Source organism: Nannospalax galili, unplaced genomic scaffold (genome assembly GCF_000622305.1).
Source record: "Nannospalax galili isolate Female #2095 unplaced genomic scaffold, S.galili_v1.0 scaffold334, whole genome shotgun sequence".
Classification (NCBI taxonomy): Eukaryota; Metazoa; Chordata; class Mammalia; order Rodentia; family Spalacidae; genus Nannospalax; species Nannospalax galili.
Genome location: NW_008336888.1, coordinates 251097 through 272629, shown reverse-complemented (window position 1 = coordinate 272629; position 21533 = coordinate 251097). Strand labels below are relative to the sequence as shown.

At 39.7% G+C, this 21533-nt stretch overlaps 1 protein-coding gene across 1 annotated transcript in view; it reads right to left on the bottom strand.

Annotated features, from left to right (window-relative positions):
* LOC103732839 (carboxypeptidase Q-like) overlaps positions 1–21533 on the bottom strand; it is a 322354-nt gene that overhangs the window by 75046 nt on the left and 225775 nt on the right. The window contains exon 4 of the mRNA XM_008831564.2: positions 14346–14547. Coding sequence (XP_008829786.1) covers positions 14346–14547 — 202 coding nt within the window. The remainder of the gene's footprint in view (positions 1–14345; positions 14548–21533) is intronic.

The following is a 21533-nucleotide window of genomic DNA, read 5'->3' as shown; positions in this document are numbered from 1 at the left end:
ATTAGACTTTATTTTTTGATAGATGACAACTTCAGCATAGCCACTGCTAATACCAAGTCTATGAAGTGTCACAATACTCTTAAGACCTACTTGACTCAAAGATGTTAATCCTATAAGTATTAAGACAATTACATTGATATATATATATATATTTTTTTAGCAGGTCTCTTATAGGAAGTCTATGAAGTGTCACAATACTCTTAAGAATTATTTGACTCAAAGATTCAGCAAGTATATATCCAATTAGACTTTATTTTTTGATAGATGACAACTTCAGCATAGCCACTGCTAATACCAAGTCTATGAAGTGTCACAATACTCTTAAGACCTACTTGACTCAAAGATGCAGCAAGTATATATCCAATTAGACTTTATTTTTTGATAGATGACAACTTCAGCATAGCCACTGCTAATCCCAGTGCAATGCTTTCTGGGATGTCTCCATGTTTCAGCTGGTAGGGTTGATTTGGTAAAACTAACATGAAGACATCAAAGAAAAGGTAGCTTTACCAAGAAAATGCCAGAAGGAATGAAGTCCATCAGTAAGATATGTGAATCTACGTAGCAGAGCCCAGTCTGGAGTACCTCAAATGGGAGGAAGTGGGACAGAGCCTGCCCAGCAACTGAGATTGAAACTGGCCATGTGTCACTTTGAAAAAGGCTTTAGAAGTCTTTAACTGTTCTAAATCTTCAGAATGGCATTCAGATCCCAATTGAGGTCCTAGGCCACCTGTAAGTTTAATCTTTGACTGCTTGCCTATATTAATCTGAGCTTTGAGCAAACCAGACTACCAGTCATTTCAAGAAGCCATTACAGTTTTACCTGAAGAATTCTGCTTATCACTATCTTCTAACATGGAATGCATTCCCTTTCCAACCAACAGAATTCTAAGCTTTCCTGTAAAACCAGATGCAAGGCCATGTCTTTTGTTGGGTCCTCATGGATTCATGCCTCTTGCTTGAACTACTGTCCTTTGACCTTCCTGTGTCTAAACCCTGCATTAACTCCTTAAGGCCAGAAATTGCATCTTACAGATGATATTGGAGTAACATAGATCACAAATGTTCATTCTGACTTCTCTATTTAATATCTTTGGAAATTTGCATAAAGGAAACTCCTTGATTTCCAATGGCTTCATCTTAAAATGGGTTACAGAATAATACTATATATTCCAGAAGGTTCCTATGAAATTTTATAAGATAATGTATGCAAAGCATGTAGCACAATATTTGACTCTCCTTTCTCCCTTGTTATCTCCTAGTTCTTAAATAAATGAATGGCATTGTGAAATAGTCTGAGTCAGGTCTAAAAAGAAAGATCAAGAAACAGTACCTAAGGATCTAACTATGACACTCCAAGGTAATTATAAGCTTCATAATGATTCATATTTGTAATCCTTTTCCTATTTTATAAGATATGAAATATTAAAAATAATCATTAAAACTGTTTAGAAATCATCTGCTTCTGATCTAAAAACAAAAAAAACCACACAGCATTCAGGGTAATAAACATCACAGGTAAATAGAAATTTGTGCACCTCTAGTAAAACAGTCATACTAAAAGACAAAGGAAACCAAATTGCTTTCAACAATTATACTGCTGGTGAATCTGTGGCTTTTTTTTTTTTTTTTGAGACTCTTGTGTCTATTTCGGAGAAAGAAAAGATGAGATTATGGTGTTTTATGGAGCCCTAGGATTTTTGGCAAGAGACAGATGTCAAGGTTAAGTGCAACCTTGTAGTCCTGAACTTAACTGGAAAGATTTAATACTAAAATAATTTCTCTTTAGAGAAAAATGTACACCTCTTAGTTTTGGCTACTAAAAAGATGTAGAAACAGTGGCCAATCTGGTAGCAGTAAACATACTTGAAGCTCAGTCTGTGGGTCCTAAATACCATGACCTTGTAAAAGAAATTGAGCTCATTGAAAAAATAGCTGAGTCCAGATCTGGGACAAGAAATGTACAAAATGGCCTGGAACATTCATCATATCATAAAGCTAGGATACTCTCAATAACTATGAGGCTTATGTTAAAAGCACTCAGGAGGCAGTTGAAGAGCTTTTGCTGGTCAAAGATGAGAGAGTTCAGGCATCAATAAAAATAATTTCACATCAGAATGAAAAACATCAAGTGTTTTAAAATTTATCAGTTAATAAAGATAAAAAAGGAATCAATTCCTCATCTTTGGAGAATACTAAGGAAACAAATGATGAGTTTTAAAATATGTAAATAAAGGGAAGAATGGATTGAGTTTTGTGCATTTCATACACTGAAGCTTAATCAAATTTATACTCTTCCATCTGCACTCTGCCATGCCCTCCCCAACCCCAGATTTCATGCATTCTGTCATGTATATTTAGACCTATTCAGTCAAGCTGTTGTATCCTTCATTTCTTAAACTACAGTATTTCAGGATTACCAAAGGAAAATGTCATTTTCATAGAAGTATTTATAGAAAAGAGAACATCAGATATTACTATTTTTAAAAAATATTTTATTTGTTATTTTTATGTGTATGCGTGTATTGCCTGCATGTAGGTAAGTGCACCCGGATCATGCAATGCCCATGGAGGACAGAAGAGGCTGTCGGATACCCTGGAACTGGAGTTATGGATGTTGTTAGCTGCCATGTGGGTGCTGGGATTTGAACCCGGGTCTTCTACAAGAACAACCAGTGTTTTTAACCACTGAGCTATCTCTCCAGCCCCCAGGTGTTACTCTTATTGGGCATAAACAGCAGCACTTTGAAGACCCATCCATCCCACCATCCAAAACCAGACTTGAATCAGAACAAACCATTTGACTCTTTTCACCATTTTGCAGGAAACACAAAGGATAGAGGAACATTGTCAATAATGACATGGAGCTGAAATGAGGAAAAATCACTTGGTTTCCGAAATGAGTAAGTGGCAAGAAAAAAGAAAAAAGATGAAAGTGGAATCCATGGTTTATAAAAGGCCTAAAAGGCACATAGGCTAATCATACTGTTTGGACTTTATTGAATCTTGCTTTAAATCAGGCTGTTTTTAATTTTTTTAAGTTAAATTAAAGTGAATTTAACTAGGGGGCTGGAAAGATGGCTCAGCCCTTAAGAGCACTGGCTGCTCTTGCAAAGGACCCAGGTTCAGTTTCCAGCATCTACATGGTGGCTAACAACTGTCCAGACCCCAGAGAGGGGATCCAACACCCTTTCTGACCTCTGTGGCATTGCACAACATGGGTGTACTTACATACATGCAGGCAATGCACTCACACATAAAATAAAAATAATAAATAAAAACAAAGTAAATTTAATTGGAAACATCTAGAAACTAGCCATATCTGAATACAATAACAAGAATTAGTATAAAAATATTTTGGGTGAAAAATGGTGCAGTATTGTAGTTGTGTATATAAAATGAGTCTTTGCCTTTTAGAGATATAAATTAAAATATTTACGAATGGAATGATGCTATGTTGGAGAGTTGCTTCAAAATCATTTGGTGAGGAGATGTACCTGGGGTTCAGATGAACTATGACTGCTCATGAGTAAAAATTTCCCAAAGTGGAGTGATAGTACAGGAAGGGGGACATTATGCTATTTTTCTATTTCCTTATATGTTTGACATTTTCTGTAGTAATATTTTTTGCAGTGGTGGGGGCTCAGGGCCTTGCATTTGGTAGGCAGGTTCTCTACCACTGAGCTATCTCCTGCTCCATAACATCTTTCTTATGAAGTATAGCATTATTTACAACCATATGCTATAGTAAAAACAGACACATTCTCTGATCTTCTTTCTCTGCTCTTTTAACACGGGGCTAGAAGCTGATTTCATTGGCTTTCAGATAATTTGGGATTTTTTTCTTATAAATTTAGATATAGCTTTATTTAGTTTTCCATGATGAAGCCATTTTTCTTATTTTCATGATTAAGTAAACCAAATTGGCCAGTTCTCAATTGTGAGCCCCTAGAGAAGTGGTCACACTTTACTTTTGTGTTCGCACATAACAAAACTACCTATTGAATACAGTGATTATATACAAGTCCCAGGCTTATCATGAATTAACTTAATGATGTTTCAACTTTACCATGATGAGAAAGTAACCCGCATTGGGAAGAAATTGTGCTTTGAAGCTTGATCTCTTTCTGGAATGGCAGCAATACACCCTACAACACCATCTTGAGATGTTGGATTCCAACAACAGGGAGTTGCAGCCCCACTCAGCCACATGGTGACGAGAGGCAGTGGTGTGGTGTGCCAGGTTGCTCTGTGGTGACAAGAGGCAGTGGTGTGGTGTGCCAGGTTGTTCTGTGGTGACAAGAGGAAGTGGTGTGGTGTGCCAGGTTGCCCTGTGACTAAGATATGCTTTATGGTATGTTAGGTGAATTATACATTGTTTTACATTTTAAATTGATTTAAAAAAATTCATACAAAGTATTTTGATCATATTCAGACCCTCTTCTCCAATCTGCACCCCCTTACTACCTGCTGCCTTATTTCACATCCTCTATTTTTTTTTAAGGCTTATTGAGTCTTTGGTGTGGCCCATCCCTTAGAGCCTGCCCAACCTGCCCAGCATCACACCTTAAAGAAAACCGACTCTCTTCCCAACAGCCATCGTTGCTAATAGTTCCTTTGGTAGGATTGGGGCTTCTTGCCCACCTCCCGACTCTGTGCTGGGATTTTGTCTAGCTTGAGGTTGCATAAGTCAATTTTTTGACTCACAATTATATATTTTTACCTCACAGTGGTTTATTGGGATATAACACCATTGTAAGTCAAGAAGAATTTGTGCAGTTAATTATCATTTACAATAGATGGGAAATCAAATGCACAGGAAGGGGAGTCTAGGAGAGCCAACCTTGAGACCCTTGAAGCAAAGCCTTCCCAGGCTACATGTGAGAAGGCATGGGAAATAGCTAGAGAACATTACATCACAGTGTGTATGGGTCATTACAGTTCATGAAACAGGGCAATCCTATGATACTTGACAATTGTTTCTAACCTGTTGCTGCTTCCTGAAGCTTCTGTTTTACTTGGTGCCTCTTACTTGAGTGTTGACAGCTTTTTGGATTCATAACACTGTTCTCATCAAGCATTCTCCTGCTGAAGAGTTCTGGCCTACTGGCATAATAAGAACTTTCAGCCTAGAATATATGGCTGTTGTTCATCTGGCTCAGACACACTCTGTCTGCCTACTACTCTCCAAGATGATCTGCCCAGAGAATCCATCCTCCTAACTGCTCCCTGCAGGGATACCGGTCTTATTCCCATTATTTCCTCACTAGGAATGTTCTCTGCTTTTGTTCATTCTGATGCTATGTCATTTTCAGTATCAAGCTCCAGCTTCCCTCCTGCAGCTCTGCCCTGTGTTCCGTCCTGGGGCTCTGGCAGCTGGACCACACGTGTTACTTATGGAGGTGTTGCACAAAAACTGCCTTTTACTGTTACTTAACTTTTCTTGTGTTCATTTTCAAATCAATACATCTAATCAGTAAACTTTTATGTGCCAGGTAATAATGGGCATTGTGGGCATATAAAGAAGAATAAAGTACTCTCTTGGCCCTCCTATCTAGTTAAGGAGACAAAATACAAAGTACATTAACTTCAAAGTGAAAGTGTGCATTTTAGTTTTAAGTAGCCATTCCAGGTAACACTAGAAGACACTTCATAAGGCAGTGCATGACTAAATGAACCACCTTCTATAGTGTAAACAGCCCTCTCTGCACCTAGTCTATAATCAGCCTGAGAGGCTTGGGGGAAATGGGGCTGGGGTCTAGAGGTTTCTGTTGGAGCTGAAGTAAACCTGCTATAAAGGGGAAGAGTATAAGAAGTTCATTTGTCACTTAGGCCTGGGCATCTCATAGGCACTTATTCTCTGTGTTTGACCAGTAGTGGAATTCTGTAAGAGTCTCCATCTGTTGCAAATAGAAGCTTCTTTGATGAATGGTGACTGGTATAATTGTCTGTAAATATAAAGATCCATAGTTAGCTTACAGGAAGAAATTATGTTTGTTTAGGGATGTGACATAGGGTCTCCTCTAGGATCTATGACCTCTCCAATCATGCACATTTGGCTATGTTTACAATACACCACACCCATTGGATGGGCTTTAAGTCCAATTAGATAGCATTGGCTATCCCCAAGATAAAAGCACTACTACTGCATTGATAGAAAGTTTTCTATACCAGTCGTTGTGATTATTAGACTTTAAAGCTGAGATTGGGCCACTGATTGGTTTTCTCCCTTAACCCCTTGCAAAGTAGCCTCTGAAATTATGAGAGCTAGTCTTCAGGGAAGGGGCTTCCAGGTCAGTTCCAGCTCCACTGCTCCCAGTCCTGTGTCTGAAATATGTCCTGTCTTCAGCAATAGGGTCTTATCTTCAAGTTCTGTAAGGAAATCAACCTTAGCCGAGGAATGATTTGGCAGCTGATCACTGCTGGGAGAGGGAGAGTTGATCTTCTTTAAGGCAGTGACACTAGATAGGCAGACCAGGCTCCAGTGGATGAACTCACACTGAGGGACATCTGAGAACATTAACTTGACTCTATAGGCCTTAACATATATGCCAGAACATATGAAATCTGGTTGGGGCTCTATGGAGGGGTACAGATAGGAAAGAGTCTAAATATGGTTAAAATATATTGTATGAAATACACAAAAACTTAATAAAATATATATTGGAAAAAATTAATATGAAAAAGAAGCTCCCTTGTTCTGATGTGCAATTTGAGGTATTGATGTGGATGTCATACAAATCTCTTTAGAATGTAATTGTCAAAGAAGAGTCAAGCAGGAGCTCTGACTCACCTGAATTAAAGAGGTAGGAAAGAGGTAGCCACCAACTAAAATTCTGTTTATAACCTGTCACTCTCTAATATTTTCTCCATTCTTGACTTAAATCATTGTTATAGTCCATTTCCACTGTTTCTCCCTGACTGCAAACTTCAAAATGTCTACCGTCGAGGTCTAAGCAGTACTTGGATTATGGTAGGCATTAAGACATGCTTGGTAATTAAAAACTTTTCCACCTCTTTACATGAGGCTTGAGAGTTCCTTTCAGAGTCCCCTTTCCATGTTCTCAGAGGGATGAGGGCTCCTTAACTTGGAACATTGACCTTTTCAAACACTACTGAGCAAAGTGTTTTCACCATTAAGAGGGGCATCTTCCAGTTAGGAACAGTGGGGGACACAGAACTGATAGGTTAGATTATTTCATTTGGTGGTGAGAGAACATATGTGCCCTGGATCCAGGGGATGAACCTTGAGCCTACTTCCCATGAACCTATTTGTGCCCTCACAGACCCCTTTACTGGAGCATTTTAGAAGCAAAGCCTTTGGAAATGTCAAAATGGAAGGGTTTAATTTAGTTCTGCTTCATTCCATGTGAGGTACTAGACAGAAATAAACAAGACAAAATATATGAAATTCTGAATAATCACTATCTTTGGTATTTTAATGGAGTCTGGATGACATAGGAAAGATGAAAGAAATCAAAATTGATTTTTAGAAAAAATCAAAGCAATATGTAAGGAAAGAGGCCAAAGCAATGAAGCAGCATTATCACTAAAGTAATCATAAGTCACAGTTGGGTAGCACGTAGTTAATAAGCCTCTCTTGTACTATCTTACTCCTCCTACAAACTTTTACCCTATTTGTTCAGCATTTGCTCATGAACACTTTGTCAAGGGACAGATACTTCACAGCCATGACAATTCTGAGGCATTTCCAATGGATTACAATTACATGAACAGAGTGAGCACTGTAAGGGGAGGTGATCCTAGTATTCTGGGAACATACTCCATGGACAATTGCCCAAGCTATAAGGGATTACAGAAGGCTTGGAACAGTGGAAAATATGGAGTTGAACTGTGGAATTAGCTGGTAACAAAAGAGTATGGAAGTCCAGGTGCTCAGAAGTATGAGAACACAAGGCTGTGCCAGGAGCCTCATTTAGGCTATACAACAGGGAGATATGTAGAAAGGCATGGAGGAGCCATGTAGGGGCGTACACACAAGGCAGAGCATGGAACAAGAAGAGCCCTGCATTCCAGGTTAAGCAGATACCTTAGTTATCTATAACATCTGGACATCTTGAAGAGACACTGAAGTGTTTCATGCAAGGAGGAGAGATGACCAGACAATATTGCTACTTTTACTCAGTGGAAATCCTCATCCTCTTCCGAAAAGTTTTCCTCATACACCAGGAAGTGATGCTTTTTGATGGATACTGAAAAGGCTCACTATGTCAAGGAAGTAAAATTTGATCAATATATACTCATCTTGGCAGTTCTATTATACTATTATATTTGTGTGAAATGATTTATCCAAAGACATGGATCACAATTTTTGGTCAGTGAGATTGAAGAGAAACCTATCTTAGGGATTCTAGAAAAGAGTTCATCACCCTGAAAAAGTGATGTAAATTATAGACATTCTCTCTTCTATGATTGTACAATGTATGAAAACATATTGATTTAAACAACTGCAGCCATCTTGCAAATACGAGGAACAAGCCTGTAGTAAAATGTCAGCATGCAGGGCTGGAGAACTGGCAGAGCTGTTAAAGACTCAGGCTCACAACCAAAAAGACAAAGGTCAGCATGCCAAGGATGGTAAGGTGAAATACATAAAGGATTAAAATGCTTTATGTGGTTGGAAAACTAAGAAACCACTAAGCATGGCTGAGAACGAAGCTCAACGGTAGAGCACTTGCATAGATTGTGCAAAGCCCTGGGTTTCATCCTCAGCACTGCAAAGGTGAAGAGAAAGCACTATTATGTCACTTACTCCAGATTTCTTTTTAAAACCTCTATTGCCATTCTGACTTAGTTCTTCTGTTTTATTTTACAGATAAAAGCATCCCAATTGTTAGATTGATTTTCAGTTTGGAAAGTTCACAATGGAGGCATCCAGCCAATAACAAGGAAGGGGGCTAGGAATTCAGGTCAACACAGTAGAAGGAGACTTGGGAATCTGAGTTTTGATGAGACAACGTCTGTGGGGGGAGAGAAGGAGGTGAAGGAGAGGTTTTATAAAATAGGAACAATTTAAAGTAAATAGGGCTTAAAAACCATCTGGTTGTATGTCTTGTTATGTTGAGGTTTGGGGAATGCAGTGCCAGTCAGAGATAGAGGGAACAGAGGAAGAGAAATATATGAGGGTGCTTGGTGGAGATGGTGACTCACAGGTTGTGGCATGTACTTTGCAGATGTGCTAACCAAGGCTCATTTGCTGGACTGTGATGTCTGTGAGGACATAAATCCTGTCTATCTTTGTCTTTGTCTCCCCAATGCCAAACAGTAAATGACATTAAGGACACTCAGTAATAAATTAGCAAACTTAGAAGGAAAAACAAGGCCATTCACTCATAAAGCCAGAAGCTATGAAGCAGAACACATACTCCTCTTCTGATTTTTCCAGCATGCTTTCTCCAATAAGCAAACACATTAGAAGAAAGAAGGTTTCATCTCAGATTCTGAAGCAGAGGAAGAAATTTATTGGCAGATATGAATTAGTAGGGGTCTCGTTCTCTTAGGTCACACTAAGAGGGCATTTAAATCTCCCTATCTTTTCTTGTTTTGGTGGAAGAGTTTCTAAAGAAAGGTGTTCAATCTGGATGTATTTGAGCCATCTGAGAATCATGTTCATCGGTACTGACACAATCAGAATTAAAGAATCTTATCCTAAGCCAGAGCTTGTACTGAGAGAATCAGGTAAACATTTAATATTCTAAGTCTGCCCACTATCTGGAGAGAACAGAGACTAATTTAGATCCTGAGGTCCCTGCATGTCACTCTTTTGTTGTCTTTGAAAGAGTCAGGGGACAGTTGCTCACTTTTCATGTAGGAATAATCACTAAAGTACCAGAAGGCGTGTTTTTAAACATCTCCCACTTTTCTTCCCTTTAAGAGAAATAATACCACTGGTTCTAGCTTTCATAATGTAGATATTTTTCTTCTGTTATTTTAAAACTTTTTTGGGCCCTTTTCAACATTTTTATTTTCTCTGCACTCCTAACTTACAAGACTAAATACTTGTCAAGAAAATAATAATTTTCAATGTTTTTGATTCTTCTCTGGTCAGAATTATAAGAATATAAATATTTCTCCAAATTAAAAAGAAAACTATAGAAGAGTGAAATAAGTAAGAAATCTCAAAGAAGTGATCAGTGACCACAGGAAGCAAAATGCACCTAAACTAAAAATAACTCAAGAACAATGCCATGTGTGTGATTCAGGTGGCAGGCTGTGGGATGGAGATTCAAGTGTGTTGTAAATTCAGAACAGCCACAGAATGCCATGGGCTAAGGAAAGGACCATGAACATGTGTGAGTGCAGAGTGTGCTGAGAGGTACCTGAGACTTCAAGGGGAGAGCAGGAGTGTGGGAGGAGGTAGGAGTGAAGGTAGCTAGAGGTCAAGGTTTAGAAGAGAGTGCTTTTGTGGAAAAGCACACCTGAGACACTTTTCGTAAAATCTCTTTCTATCCAAAGTCTTCTATTTTCGTTGGTATTTTCCTGTTGGATAGCTATTCATTACAGATTTCCACTTGATCACTGAAGTACTTCTTTTCTTCCTTCTCAAAGAGGACCCTCTTATGAATTGTACTATTGTTGGGGCTGGAGAGATGACTCAGCAGTTAAGAGCACTAACAAAGACCCAGGGGTTCAGTTCCCAGCACCCACATGGTGGTTAACAACCTTCCATAACTCCAGTTCTAGGGAATACAATGCCTCTTCTGACCTCTATGGGCATTGCATGATACAGCTGCATTTACATTCATGCAGGAAAAACACTGATACACATAAAATAAAAATAATAAATAAATAAATATCTTTAAAAAAAGCTTAGGATGGGTGAGATGACTTGGGGGGAAAAGGTACTTGCTGGTAGGCTTCCTGACCTAAGTTCAGTCCCCAGAGCCCACAGGGTAGAAGGAGAGATCCATTTCCCACAAGTTTTCCTCTGATTTCCAAACCCGCACTGTGGTACATGTATGCACACACAAACACACACGTATGTGTACATACACATACACACACAAAATAAACTTAACCAAAAGATTTTTTACGATAGCTTAACAGTAATAAGGGGAAAGGCAGCAATAATATATTTCACTCTCATACACTCTGAAGTAAATAATAAAAGATTTCAGGAAATGCTCATAGTCATCCACTTCATAGAAACCTTGATGTTCTAGGGTAGAGGAGGGTAGATCAAAGAATGTGAGAAGAAATAAGCATTTATTTACAATAACAAACTCCTTTCTTCCAGAGGTAAATTATTTTCAAGGAGTAACAAGCTGAAATCCTTTGAATAAGCAAAAGCTGAGTAAGATAAACATTTTAGACACTGCCCGAAATCTGGAAGACCATCTCAGCATTCCACACATCTCTGTGTTGCTACGCTGTGTGGGAAAACGGCCACCAGCCTTGATATCAAAATGGCCTGTTCTCAGGGTGACCAGCACACAGAACATAACAGACTTCAAGTCATTTAATCCCTCTCAGCCTATTTCTTCAAAATAAGGGTAACTGTACCTATTTCATTGGATGATCTCACAGATTAAGAATGTCTGAAAAAAGCTTGATTGAAAAACCTCAAACGGTAGAAGCTCAATGCATTATAGTTTACTAATTCTTTTAAATTTTCATTTATTTTTATTTGTGTGTATGAGTATTTGGCCTGCTTGTATGTAGTGCACCCATGCCATGCAATGGCCTTTGGAGATCAGAAGACGGTGTTGGATCCTCTGGAACTGGAGTGATGGAGAGCTGTTAGCCACTGTGTGGGTATAGGGAACCAAATCCAGGTCCTCTGCAGAGCAGCCAGTGCTCTTAACCACTGAGCCATTTCTCCAGCCCTAATTTACTAATTCTTTTTGTTTGTTTGTTTGCAGTAAGAATGCTTTATTTACATTAAAGTATGAACAGCATTTCCAGTAAAACAGGAAAAATTTTATACCGTATCTACAAAATTTAAGTCTATTTACAATATATGCTGTATTTAACTACCTAAAAAGGTAAGGAATGTTCTTAATGACCTGTACATTCTCGCGGCACTGGCCCTGAAGATGCTGATGTTTAAACTGGGCAATCATAGATGTGAATTTCCTGGTTGTCTCCAACAGACACAATTTTTGAGCCATTTCCATTATATTTTACTCCCCAAACCTGATCCTGATCAAAGAAGGTGTGAATACAGGTCCTTGTTCCAACATCTCAAACTTTGACACTTTTGTCAGATGAACTGGAGACAAAGTGAGTGTCATCAGGACAGAATGCAATGTTGAGCACCCAGGAGGCATGGCCACTTAGTGTGCCTGCCAAGTTGGCATGTCTTAAGCAACCAAAATAGACTCAAATTCCCCACTCCACTCCAAGATGTAGAAATCAAACCTGATTTCACTGTGTCTAAGAGGTATGAGGCCTTGTAATGTATCATGAGGGCAATCAAACCATCCATTCATTCCACACAGAACAATTCTCACAGAACATGGACATGTGAAGAAATATGGCAAGGGGCTTCCACGAAATTCCCAGGAGGGAGAGGTATAACATTTTTGTCTCAATTCTGTGGTAGCTTCTGTGCATTCTCACTGCCCTTTGGACCCTGGTGGGTCTCCAGTCTAATTTACCCCATCTGCTACTTCTTCCTCACAGCAGCTGAAGTAGGAGTTTTCAACTTTTAAGGGCTTGCTATTGAAACTTTTAAGGCTCAGGAAAAATGTAAAATTTCAAGCAAATGATCCTGAACCACTTAAAGGGCAAGATTTCGTCCCTATGCTTTGATATGCATATCAGCACATCATATGTACAATGTCTTGGATCTAAGGATTGTATACCTTTGTAGATGGCAATACGGCTTTAAGAGAATTTTTTAAAATATTGTTAAAGTATGTACAGACAGATACTGGGAATTTAAGTTCTGATCTTAGAATAAAGGAAAGTCTTTTTTATTTTTAGTTGTGGATATGTAAGTATAAATCTTCAAAACTAAAATATGCCTTTAAAACCTACAATATTTCAAGAATAAACTTTCTTTAAATCTTAATTATGTGTAGCTATTGGTATAATGTACTTTTCAGACAGGAAAATGGTCTGGAGAGGGTAGACCTGCAGACATTGTTTTTGTACCTATGACATGGTTTGTAGACACTGAGTGTTCTGGAAACAGTAATGCTAAACGTCTCAAAGGCAAGGCTTCCTATTTATATAAAAAATACAGAACAAATTGCAGATGGAATCTTAGACAATCCTTTCTATTATTGATATAATGGTGTTGAAGGAACAGTGTTGGGGCTTAAACAATTAATGCCTAGAACTCGTTTCATAGCCAGTCTTGGAAAATTGGTGAGCAGCACAAATTTATTTGCTTGGAATCTGCTCCCACATATATTCCTATAAACTCCCAGGTCTATTTCCATTTCATAATTTCATTCCTGTCCCCAGGGGACTTAGGACATCTCTTCAGAATATTCACACCATGAATCACCAACAAAGGCATGTCAGTTATGTCTAACCTATCTTTTCTTCCCTCTCTCCCACCCTCTCTTTCTTCTTGCCTTCTTTGAATACATATATGTGCGGTTCACATGTGACTTCTCTTCAGGATATTTCCACCATAAATTACTAACAAGGGTAAGTTCAAATCTCTCTCTCTCTCTGTTTGGGGGCGGGGTTCACATATGCCACAGTGTGCAATGTAGAGGTCTGAGGACAACTTGTGAGAGTTGATTCTCTTCTTCCACCATATGAGTCCTGGAGATCAAAATCAGGTTTTCAGCCTTGAGGACAGGTGCCTTTGCTCACTGAGCCATGTGAATCCTATGTCTAACCTCTTTAAAGATACATTAGGGACAAACACAATGAGAAGGAAGCACTCTACAATCAAAGAATCTCTAATGGTAAAATTTCAGATACTGCATGTTTGAGTATAGAAACATTTGAATTAGTGAAGGTTTCCCAGTAGAGGACTAGACTTAGGAGACTGTTCATAGAAATAACTGCTTTTTACTTTATCTTTCAAATTTTGGTTGTAAAATCATTGGATTGTAATGACTAAACACATCTCTTTAAAAAACAAGTCAAAATGAAACACCAGATTTCTAGGTTGAATCCTAGAATCATTCAGTTTCAATTTCTGATAGTAAAGAGTTTATAATTTAGAAAGAGAAGGTGGAGGGCAAACAAATCCAGAGTGAGCACCATTATCCCAATTTTGAAAATAATGAGATCATACCTTATAGACAAATGTGTAGCTGTCCAAGCACATCTGCCAGTTACCATTTGACATTTAACTAGAGGTTTTGTTTTAAACTGGTGGCAGTATACAGGGACATCAGCTTCATCTTTGGTCTTACCAGGCACTCCAGCTTGGATCCAGAAGTTAATGTCTGTTCCTTCTCCATCACTAAAGACCTCGGTGACATTGAGAGGCTGTAGAAGGCTCATGACCTCCTTCATGATGGCTCTGGCTTTGTCACTGCCGGTGAACTGCAGCCCAGTGGGTAAGAAGGCTCCTGAATCAGACTCCATCACCAGACTGTAGTTGGAAGCATTTGCCTAAATAAAATTTTGGAAGAGATAAATGTTTGGTTTGTATTGGCCTCATCTGTGGTTTCTCCTTGGGAACTATCAAACAACAATGACCAAATACTTCTCACAAGTTGTTGTCAAAATATATGCTATTCTGACTCAGGCTCTTGTCTATTGTTACCTAACAGCACTGAGATACACAATTATGCATCATGGGATTTGCCAAACTCAAGAGTTTACTTGGAAAGATACAAAAAATATAATGGAGAGAAATGTATTATAGTTGCACAATTAGTTTTACTAGTAACCGTAGTCTTTCAACCAATTTTCTTCAGGCCCTTCTGTGTACTCATCTATGGTTCCTCCTCTGTGGTACGGATCTCCTGGTGGTTAACCATGCTCAGACAAAAGAAAGAATGCTCTGCGGACTTATTTCTGTACCTCTTCCCTCTAAAGAGATACTCTATCTTATTTTAATTGTGAGTTGTGCTGGAGCTAAAAGGCATCAAATTGACAGGTCTGTCTTGGGTTTCTGATTTTGTTGTTGCTCCATCTGTTGACTCCCCAGGGAAGGTGGTAATAGAAAAGACATGAAACACTGCTCTCCCTGGTGTGAAACCACAGCCCTCTAATCCCAGGCAACTCTGCCAGGCTGCCAGTTTGTAAACTCTTTCCAAAACAAGTCTGGTAAGAAAGTATACAGTGATTTCATGTAGCCAACGTTGTCATTGCAAGAGCTTAGAATGTAAAAGGCCCTTGACAGGTTGTGGTGCTTAATTGCTACCTGACCATGACAGGCAAGTCTCAGACCCTTTCTTTCAACTGGCCAGGGTTCTGTTTCCCAGGAGTCATGCCCTTTTCCAGGTCTGATCAACATCAATGGCCACCTTGGTAGAGCCAGTCCTAGGCTATTTGTGGGCAGCATAGCTGCTACTCATTTCTCATCATTTCTGTAGTACTCTAGTATACAGTCTTCTCTGATTATCTTTGAAAACAAAACCTGTAGAATAGAACAAGCAACTTCACCATTGGTGCAGTTTTATAAGAAATGATCTGAAGACAACTGATGTCCAAGGAATGGTTCAAAAGTCACACAGCTGACAAATGGTGCTAGCTCTGAAGTCCTGAGATTTCCAGTACCCCTTACTGCCATCACTAACACTTGTAAATCATATTCCACTGTGAATCAGAATCTGTGTAAATCAGATTCCACTCTACAGTGATTTCTTAGCACTTGCTGTAGAAGTGTACTGAGGCCGCAGGTAAGGGCGGTGATGCTTCTAAGGGAAGATGCTGCCAGTATTCATTTACAGATCTGGTTGTAAAGCCCTGAGACCAGCATTCTCATTGACCCTGAGGCCCTGACACACCAGCATTTGCACTGACCATGAGGCCCTGACACACCAGCATTTGCACTGACTGTGAGGCTCTGACACACCAGCATTTGCACTGACCATGAGGCTCTGACACACCAGCATTTGCACTGACCATGAGGCTCTGACACACCAGCATTTGCACTGACCATGAGGCTCTGACACACCAGCATTTGCACTGACCATGAGGCTCTGACACACCAGCATTTGCACTGACCATGAGGCTCTGACACACCAGCATTTGCACTGACCATGAGGCTCTGACACACCAGCATTTGCACTGACCATGAGGCTCTGACACACCAGCATTTGCACTGACCATGAGGCTCTGACACACCAGCATTTGCACTGACCATGAGGCTCTGACACACCAGCATTTGCACTGACCATGAGGCTCTGACACACCAGCATTTGCACTGACCATGAGGCTCTGACACACCAGCATTTGCACTGACCATGAGGCTCTGACACACCAGCATTTGCACTGACCATGAGGCTCTGACACACCAGCATTTGCACTGACCATGAGGCTCTGACACACCAGCATTTGCACTGACCATGAGGCTCTGACACACCAGCATTTGCACTGACCATGAGGCTCTGACACACCAGCATTTGCACTGACCATGAGGCTCTGACACACCAGCATTTGCACTGACCATGAGGCTCTGACACACCAGCATTTGCACTGACCATGAGGCTCTGACACACCAGCATTTGCACTGACCATGAGGCTCTGACATACCAGCATTTGCACTGACCGTGAGGCCCTGACTCACCAGTGTTTTAATTGTTAATGATGAGGGTAACAAAGCAGAAGCCTATTCATATTTGTGTCTGTGTGGTGAGTTTTAGTCAAAAATCCAAGGCGCATGTAACAAATGGAACCACCTTAGCATTCAGCTGTGGCTTCTGCCTTATGGTAGCATCATTAGAATTAATAATATGCAGCATATTTGCATTTATGTCCTCTATTCAAGGCTCATCTAACTGTATACTGCTGCAACGTCAGCAGGTGGACATGTAATTCGGCAGCTCTAATCCTTTCCTCTGCTTTACAACACCCATTGCTTCCTGTGCAGGAAGGAGGAAAGAAAAATTACAGTATGTCCTACAAATGAAAATAGAATTGGGCAATCTTGTATGTGAAGGTTCCCACACTGCAGGTAGATGCCATGCTTCCAATGAGAAAGGCAGGCAAAGCACTCCTAATTATGCAAATGCTTGGGTTAAAAGTGGAGCTAGTTGGCAGCTTAGTGGTCAGACCTAGTGCTAGGGAGAAGCTTGGTGAGGTGAATATGACCTTAGGCTTATTTTGCTCTGTTTCTGACATAGCACCTGGCACTTCGGATTACCAAGTAGAGTAACTAGCCACTCTGCCTCTCCCTAGGCCATGACACCTTTGAATTTATCTGTAGAAAGTAAAAAGATGCTTTTACCTAAGCTTGAGTATGAACGTCTAACCTCTTTTAGACCAAAGCAAAAGTGGTTGTATGAATTGAACTTACCAGGGCTTTTAACACATTTCTTAAGTGCTTTTCTGGTCTTTTTGAACTGCAAATGAAAAGAAATCCCAGGGACAGGGGCTTCAGAGTTTCAGAATGCCACTATGCAGTGTCACAGGATACTCACAGGAACACAGAATGACACAAATAAAGGAGCTTTCAGAAGTGCCATGGGCTGTCAGCAGAGAGAAGAAGAGCCTGGGCTTTGGAATTATCTGGGCTGGTTGCATTGTCATGCTTACTAATCTTTAGCTGTGTGTCGTTGGGCATTTGATATAAGCTCTTAGTTTCCTCTTTCATAAAATGGGTATAATTGTGCCTAGCTCATAGAGTTGGGAGAAACTGCAGGATTCAGCTAGGGAAGAATGCGCACTTGATAAACAGCAGCACCATCACTGGCTTTCCTGTCTTTAGCTCTGAGTGTCCCAGGTGGTCAAGGTTGGTGCCAGCGTGAAGCATTCTGATAGCCGATTATAAGGACAGGCAGCAGTTCTGTGTTGCTTTGTACAAATCAAGCATTCTGTGAGATGCTTCACAGCTCACCCCATGGGTGAGTTCTTAGCTCATACAAGCCACTAAGGGTGTGTCAGGTTATCAAACTTCTTCAAGGTTACCTGGCTAGTCAGTGAGACAGCAAGGGAATGGTGTGACTAGAGCTCAGTTCTGCCTTTCAGGGTTTTCACTGTCCCGTCTCCTCATGCTCACTTCTAAATTTCCAGCCATAAGCCCTCACTTTTAAGTGAGAAATATGAAGGAAGTAGTTAAACAAATGAATAGATTTTAATTTTTTACATGTCTTAATACAAGGTCTACTTGGATAGAATTTATTATCTCTGCTAATAAAGCAATTTAATTAAACAAAGAAAGAAGTAAAAGCATAAACAAAAATGTCCTGCTATACAATTTCCTTCCAATTAGGAATCAAAAGTCTAAAATAATAAAACACTACTTTAAGCCAAATAAAACAGGATGTGTATAGATATCAGTAAATTGAATCCTGGCATAGGTAGAATACGTCGATTCCATTCATGATTTCCATTCAAGTTAGCTGCTGCTAACTTGATGGCAGTATTCTATTGTTTTCTACTTATATATAAACATCTCCATATGTTCCCAATAAAGAAGTAAGGAAACAAACTACCCACCATCCTGATACTGTTTTTGTCTAGTTATGGAGTCATAATCTAACCATTGGCACACAGTGAAGGAGTTGGGACAACAAAATATCTCTGCACAAAGGAACTGGGATGAGCAGCTGGGTCACTGGGCTGTTAGCTCTGCCACCTCTCAGCAATGTGTTATCACAAACATCTGAATTCTTTAGCATGAACTGCTCAGTGTAGATGTGAAAAGCTGGTCACAGCGAGTGGCAGGGAGCAGAGCCATTCTTTACTGACTTATCCCCTTTGCTGTGAATGTCTTTATTCTCTTGTTTACGGAGTGTAGGAAAAAGCCTACTTCTTGAGGCAGAATGCTTTGTTGTTGAGATAACCAAGTCTGATTGAGACAAACTGGGGCACATAGTTGAGGAGGCTGAATAGCACAAGGATACCTTAGGATATGATCTATAACCCTCTCTACTCTCTTAATAAAGGAAATGTCTATTAGGAGCCATGGAAACTATTGTTCATTACCATGTGATGTGCATTATCCAGTGCAGAGAAATGCTCTTTGTAGCTCTTTGCTGGGATCCTCAGATTAGAAATGTATCTGCTCAGGGTTTGGGTTCATAACTGTCAGATACTACAATCATATCCTACAAGACTTGTTTTTCTTTTTTTTTTCTTTTCTTAATGGTCAGGTGATTCTGCCAAAAACAGTTTGGTTACAATTGGCATTCTTTGGTTGCAATGGAAGAATGAAAAGAAGAAAACTGTTTAAAATATATATTGCATGTTTTAAAATGCTTACTTTCTAATATAAACACAAGGATGATGATTATATTCTTTGCTTCAATAAAATTCCAGGTGATTCTTTCTCAGAAATATAGACCCAAGTTCAATAACATCTCCTTTCCCCCAAGATTTGGCTTCATTTATATTTAAAGGCTTTACTTTAAAAACTTTCTTATAACACAGAGAAAATAGATGATGAGAAAATCATGAGAAAAATAAGCCAATTTCTCTGTGTTTCTCAACATGCCTTTGTTTTTGACCTAAAGTGACACTGGAATCTCAAAATCAAAGGAAAAGAAAAGCAGCCCCCTAATTATTTGAATTAATCATGTAGTCTCCTCAATTCAATCTTCAAGGAAGACAGTTTCCACTGACATGGGAGAGTTGGCCTCAATACCACTTTCTTGCTGCTAATATTTTACAGATGGTGGCGGCAACACCGTTTGGTCAAATGGTAGGTTCGAAGCAAATTTCGAAAGAGAACCATTTCCATGACACCTGTGATGGGTGACTGCAGTCTTCTTGCACAGCTGTGCAGGGGCGCTGGAGTTCCCTGACCCCAGAGGTCAAGGTGTCGGTTCTTCACAGAGCTCCAACCAAAACCTCAGTCATGACTAGAGGGGAAGTAGAGAGGTTTTGCTTACTGTGTAAAGTCAAAAAACAGACTTTGCTTTCTGGTCAGGTCTACCCAGAAGCTCAAACTTTTTATTTCTGACAGTCACTAGCATTCAGTTTTGAACAGCCTTGGGGATCCAGGGGAGATGTAGAGAAAGAGTGATGACAAGGTGGAGTGCCATATGTTATTTTCATTTGACAGCTAAACTGGCTGCAGCCTGGGGAAATGGGCAGCCTTGGGTCAGTTACATTAGTGCTAAAATTGCAAGACACCTATTGTGGTTTAGCTCCCATTGAGCTGGAGTCAGGAGCAGAATGAACAGCTCCCTGAAACCCCTTTCCACCCTGTTGCTCAGTGTGTGTGCTGTTGTGAGACAAACCTGTGTCCCATTTTTACAATGTCATTTGTCAGTGAATTTTCCCCCTGTGCTACTTCAGGTCCGTGGATAGCCCTTAAGCACACGACTAAAACACACGACTGCTCCATAAATGTCACTGTGGCAAGTCAGCAGGTTAAAAATATGGGAGCAATATTGACCAAAAGATGCATTTTAATTACCTATGTAATTCATTTTGATATTCATAATAAAAGAATGAAATATTCAAGAGATTTGGTAAATAGACTTGAAATGGGCTTATAAGTCACATTAATGTCTTCTTATCACAGTCTGTAATCTTATGACTGATGTTGTAGGCACATAATTGATAAAAGCAGTGGGACCCAGGATTTCACAGTGACATTTTGATTCCTCCAGTATCATACATTGTTCTAGTGCTTTGCATTACTAACTCCATATTCATTACCATGTGTAGTTGGAGCACCTGACTGTCTGATGGCAGTCTCCTCACCCTGTCCTCGCTCTCGCTCAGTCCCCTCCTTCCCTATCACCTCCTTGTCAGCCTCTGCTCATACCCACCAACTCTTCTTTTCCAGATTCAAAGATCTGAACAAAATTGCCAACATGGTGACCACTTCCTTCTGTTGACCTATTTCATTTAACATCCTGGGCTTTGATGCTGCTGTTGTGCTTCCTGGATGGCTTCTCCTGCCCTGTTGTTGGTTAGGAAGACTACACCAATGTCTTCAAATCTTTCTATAAGTTTACAGCTGACAATGGAGGTCATCTTCTTATAAATAGTAGGTAATTTCTTTTAAAATACAACACTCATTTTCTTGCCCTGCCCCAAATAGGCTACTTCACACCCCAAAGCCAGATAGCTACACAGTCCACAGTTGAATTTAGTTCATGAATTCTCCTTTCTCTGGGATAACAGACCAGCACTTAAGCAATTTTGGATTATGACAATATCTTCATTTGCTTTATTTGATCAAATACTCTTTACTAATATTAGTAAATATATGAAATGTAGCTTTTAAAAAACCCATTTTGGAGGCTGGAGAGATGGCTCAGCAATTAAGAGCACTGGCTGCTCTTGCAGAGGAGCCCAGTTTGAGTCTCAGAACCCACATGGCAGCTAACAACCATCTGTAACTCCAGCTCAAGAGGATCCTATGCCCTCTTCTGACATCTGCATGCATTACATTGCATGACATGGGTGCACTTACATACATTCAAGTAATGTAATACACTCATACACATAAAATAAAAATAATAAATAAAAAT